Raw genomic sequence first — 5,128 nt, forward strand, 5'->3', positions numbered from 1 at the left:
TTTTGTGAATGTCTTTCATATTTCTTGGTTTAATAAATATTTATTTAGAAAGAGTTTATCATCATCATCATTATATCCAGTGTATTTCGTTCATAGAAATTAAACTAAGAAATTAGGGTCTAGGGAGGAAAGGAAGACGATAACTTATATCCATAAAGGAGAGCGCAACCAAAAATTTATAGGTATTATATTTGATTCGTTTCAAAGCCACATTTAAAATACTTGTTACTTTTGTCAATTCACACATATAATTAAACTTTACTCCATTTATAGCCTTATTTTTTAAGCCTAATCATTAACCATTTAGATGATTACTTTTGTCAATTCACATTTATAATTCTTTATTGGAATGAATTGTTTCCTTCAAGATTTATCTTCTTCCTCCTCTCTCAAACATGGCATTTTTGTAAAAATCTCTAATGTAGATTTATAGATTACGTTGAAATTAGGCCCTAAGCGGCAGCACTCCTTATCTAACCCCAAGAACGCCCCTGGAGAAAATGCTTGTATCAAATCAAGCATAGTGATAGTCTTTAAAGATTGCAAGCATGAGCATCAACATTCACATATAAATTTCCATAAAACTACACCAAAATTTCATAACCATTATCATACTTCAACTTGTAATAAGGGGCTCCACACATTCACAATAAATATATCCTAATTTAATGTACAACTCTAATACTCTATTTGTTTTTTTGGAAAAAGAATAAAAATCCAATGCACCAAAACCAAGACAAGTACAGACACAAAAAGGGAGGAAACTCTAACTATTGTAAACAGAGCATCAATATGGAGGAAATATCCACCTTCTGGGAAGGGTTGCACTAACTCACTCTTCATGTGCAGACAATAGGGAGGAAACCTCAAAGCAAGGAAAGTAAGCTAAACAATATCTCTAAACCAAATAGAGGTTTGAGATCGACTAGATATAAAGCATAAAACCTAGCTCTAGTTTCACACTTGATCCGTTTGACGACATTGTTCACTGTGCTCATTTTGAGAAGCCAAATAGCCTCATTCCGAGTCTTCCATATATGGTAACACAAACTGCATGAGCTCGAGATGATGATCTTCTTAAACCATCAGTTCCATTTAAATTTAGCCATCCTATTAATATCCACGTGAAGATTTGGAAAGGCGAGTCAAATGCCGATCTCCTTAAGACATCTTGCACTAAAGGGGCAGTGAAAGAAGATATGGGATATTGTTTCAAATGTTGTATTGCATAAGGGACAACACTTATCTTGAAGGTACTTCATCTGGAATAATTTATCCTTGGTTTTCAACTTGCTAAGGAGTATCATCCAAAGAATAAATTTACCTTTGGGAGCTGAAGCCCTATTCCACAAAAACTTGCTCCAAGTAGCTTTCGGGTGGTTATCGAAATAGCTCATATACACATCTCTAATACAATAGTTATCCTTTAACATCCACAAGCTGAGATTGTCTTTCATGCTACATATCTTCTTAAAGGACCAACTAGCAATGATGGGGGGATTAAAAATTAGCCAGTTTGCCCCCTTAGTATAAACACCATGAATCCAACGAACCCAAAGTGATTCAGTCAGATGCATTACATGCCATGCCAGTTTACCCACTGCAGCTTCGCTCCAATGAGCAATGTTTCAAATTCTAAACTGCCTAATTTCTTAGGCTTACAAACATCATGCCAATTAACATTGTCTGGGGAAGTGTTAGTAGGATCCGCATGCCAAATGTAGGCTCCAACAAATAGAATTAACTTTCTTTATAATGGCTCGAGGTAGAATGAAAAGTTGACACCAATATGTGCTAATGCTTATAAGTACCACCTAACTAATTGTACCCTAGCTGCATAAGATAAGGATTTTGCACTCCAAGATCTAATTCTTGCTATCATCTTGTCAACAATTAAATCACAGTCAGCAGCTGATATTCTCCTTGAGGTCAGGGGATACCAAGATACCTGAAAGGGAGGCTACCTAATTGATGATGAACCAGGTTTGCTATCTGGCCTTTGATATGCTCAGGAACCGTTGCAAGATATAACGCTGACTTTGAAGCATTGGCAACCATACCAGATGAGGCTGCAAATGTTGGGATGAGTTATCCCACATCGATAAATTCAAAATGGTGTGCACACTTTATAAGCTATTAGAGACCTTCTTCCCATAGCTATATGGTTTTGGGATGGTATATATCTCCTTGGCTTATGAAGTGTGTGCACCTCGTGTTCCCCGTTAATATGCTGGCATTCACAATAAGTCCAGCCTAATTTAACAGCAAACATGTCGAGACAATCATAAAGAATTTTGGCAGATGAGCCTTCACCCCAGTAGAAAAGCATGAGGTCATCCGCAAAACATAGATGGTTAAGTTGTAGGCTTTTACATCGGGGATGGAACTTGAAAAGGTCGTTCTTTCTAGCAGACTTGTGGATCCTAGAGAGATACTCCATGCCAATGACAGAGAGAAGGGGGAGAGGGGGTCTCCTTGTCTCAGGCCTCTTCTAGGTGTAAAGATCTCATATGGACAACCATTCACAAGTAAAGAGTACTGGGTTGACGAGATGCATACCATGATGATTTTGGTGAAATGGGGCAGAAAATGAAGAGCAATCAACATATCATGTATGAAATCTCAGTCCATGGTGTCATAAGCCTTTCGAAGGTCCACCTTTATCATATAGCTGGGAGAGTAGTTTTCCTTGAGTAATGCTTGACCAGGTCTTGGCAAAGAAAGAAATTATGGGAGATCAGTCTTCCAGCAACAAAGGCCCCTTGATCTAATATTCTATTTTCCTTATACAATATTTTTTAACACTTCCCTCCTAATTTGTGCTTTGTGTGTATTTTTTGAATTGATAGCATTGCTATTTTTGATATTCGGGTGATTATTTTTAATCAATTAAGGGTGAAGAAAATGAGTGATAATCTAAAAAGAGGAGTGAAAAAATGAGTGATACTTCTATTATCGTATCACTTTATGATCTGGATTTTAATAGTTGTTACAGTTTCTATAGTAATTCTGTTTATGAACGAATCTTATTTGATATATATTTTTATATGTATTATGTAAAACGTAGTCAAGTGAGATCCTATTTAATTAGTTTTAATGCATATTTTTATAATATTAATGTTTTAGAATTTTTTATCAAATGAAATTAAAGATATTAAAAATTAAAATTGCGCATTGGATAGTGTGAAAAACATACATTTAGCAAATATTAAAAGGAGTATTTGAATTCCACTCCTATATATATATTAATACAATTGCTTCTAGCGTTAATTATTTCATATTTTTAGGAGTAAAATTGATAATATTCCTCTAGTCTTTACTTTAAATGGCGTATGGATATAAACTATTAATCAGCTTCCCTCACTCATATCATGTTTTCAAATGAAATATTGGGTTGGTAATAATAATGGAAAGTTTAATTTTATTATTTTACTTGAAAATAGAAGTAGTAAATAATAATAAAAAAAAAAAGCAACTATCAAATTGTTAAGTAAATACTATGCTACTATTAAAAGTGTGTTCATATATTGGAGTTCTCATGAAAGAAAGATAAAAACTACTTAAATGCATTTTTATCAAATAAAGTATTCTTGTTTTTATTCAAGGCCTTCAAACTTATGTTTAATGCATGTAGTTGTTGTGTATTTTCAAATTAAAAGAAACAAAATGAGTATTTCATATGTCCAGTGAAATTTGTTTAACTTTTTTTTAGTCTATATATCCCCAAATTTACCTTATTTTTATTTATGCCATGACACATGCTTTTTTTTTTAATTTCATATTCACACTCACACATTTAACTATTTTTTTCATTTCATCTATCTATTTCTCTCAATTTTTTTTTATAAAATATCATATTATACATTTTTTTAATTTTTCCAACCTTTCCCATGGGCAATTTTCATGGTGATACACTATTATTTAGAGATAGTTTAAGTAAATAACAATAATTTATAACAATGACAAATTACTCTAATATGGATGAATTTAATAGGTTAGGACTTTTAGAATTTTAATTTATCTTTTTTATTTTGATTTCATTATTGGTATTTGTTTTAGGTTTTTAAGATGATTTACAAATTACGGTAATTAATTAGAAATTTTTGTTATTATTAATGAGACAATCATCCTAGGATAGAGTGAATAATAATTAAGAAAAAACGACCTGCAAAATATATTGAAATAATGATTTAGTTTTCTTGCAAAAGTGATTAAAAATCTAAAAAATAAAAAAAATAAAATTATAATTAAACCAAATTAATGACGGTAACAGTGCCAAAAAGGCGGAGAATGTTGCCTGCAGGGAAGTAAAAGTAACGACCCAACACATCCACATATACCAAGTACTATCATCATTCACAAAACTCAGTGGGAATTTGTAAAATTAATTATGATATTGATATTAAAATTGGAAATAAATAAAGTAAACATAATTAAAAAGTAAGAGTATAATACTTTTAATTATTTTTAAGACAACTTTTGTGAAGGAGTAGAGTATTGAATTCCACTCCTCTGCTGCGCTGCGCATATTCCTTGAAAAAAGGTAATCTTTATTGTCATCATCATATACTTTAATTCACCAAAATGGTTTAGACAATTTCTACTTCTAGCCCGGCATTTCATTCTTTCAAATTTGCCCATTTTAAATGGAATCATTCCTATTATGGATTGAGTATATACTCCTTTGCTTTAAAGTTTTGTTTATTTTGTTATCTACGTTTTAGCTAGGGTTCACAATGGAGTTACTCAAACCGTTTATGACCATAAATAAGATAAGTATTTGCCTGAGGTAAAATTAAAAAAGACCCTAATATCTAAAATATTTGATTAATAAAGTATAGTTAAAATTTTCAAATTTTTGATTAGTTCTTTTTTTAATTAATTAAAAAGTACATGATACGTTTATATTTATGATGGTAATTATAATATATAGAATTCATCTCTGTAACTTTTTCAATACTCATTAAAGTCAAAAATCGACCCTCTATAAAAAGGTTAATTTCTTTCAGTTTGCCTAGGGTATATAAATTAACGTCATAAACAACGCTAGAGTTACTTAGGTGATAGGGTCATGTCTAAGGTAATACATATATATAGGGGCAAATCTAGGGTTTAGAGTTTCATATGA

General features: G+C 31.7%; 1 protein-coding gene across 1 annotated transcript; it reads right to left on the minus strand.

Moving 5' to 3' along the window:
* Positions 1-1,576: 1,576 nt before the first annotated feature.
* LOC130821611 (uncharacterized) lies at positions 1,577-2,562 on the minus strand. Its single transcript, XM_057687399.1, has 3 exons — positions 2,271-2,562; positions 1,949-2,069; positions 1,577-1,748 (listed from the first exon to the last, which is right to left on the minus strand). The coding sequence occupies exons 1-3, from the start codon at positions 2,560-2,562 to the stop codon at positions 1,577-1,579; spliced, it is 585 nt and encodes a 194-aa protein (XP_057543382.1).
* Positions 2,563-5,128: the final 2,566 nt, after the last annotated feature.

This window comes from Amaranthus tricolor, chromosome 8 (genome assembly GCF_026212465.1).
Source record: "Amaranthus tricolor cultivar Red isolate AtriRed21 chromosome 8, ASM2621246v1, whole genome shotgun sequence".
NCBI classification, from domain to species: domain Eukaryota; kingdom Viridiplantae; phylum Streptophyta; class Magnoliopsida; order Caryophyllales; family Amaranthaceae; genus Amaranthus; species Amaranthus tricolor.

What these genes read in the sequence shown, in the direction of transcription:
- LOC130821611 (XM_057687399.1), bottom strand. Translation starts at nt 2,562, where the DNA reads ATGGTATGCATCTCGTCAACCCAGTACTCTTTACTTGTGAATGGTTGT. An exon ending in CTTTATGATTGTCTCGACAT is followed by an intron (nt 2,070 to 2,270) that starts GTTTGCTGTTAA and finishes CAACATTTGCAG; the next exon opens with CCTCATCTGGTATGGTTGCC. An exon ending in TTAGGTAGCCTCCCTTTCAG is followed by an intron (nt 1,749 to 1,948) that starts GTATCTTGGTAT and finishes GCCATTATAAAG; the next exon opens with AAAGTTAATTCTATTTGTTG.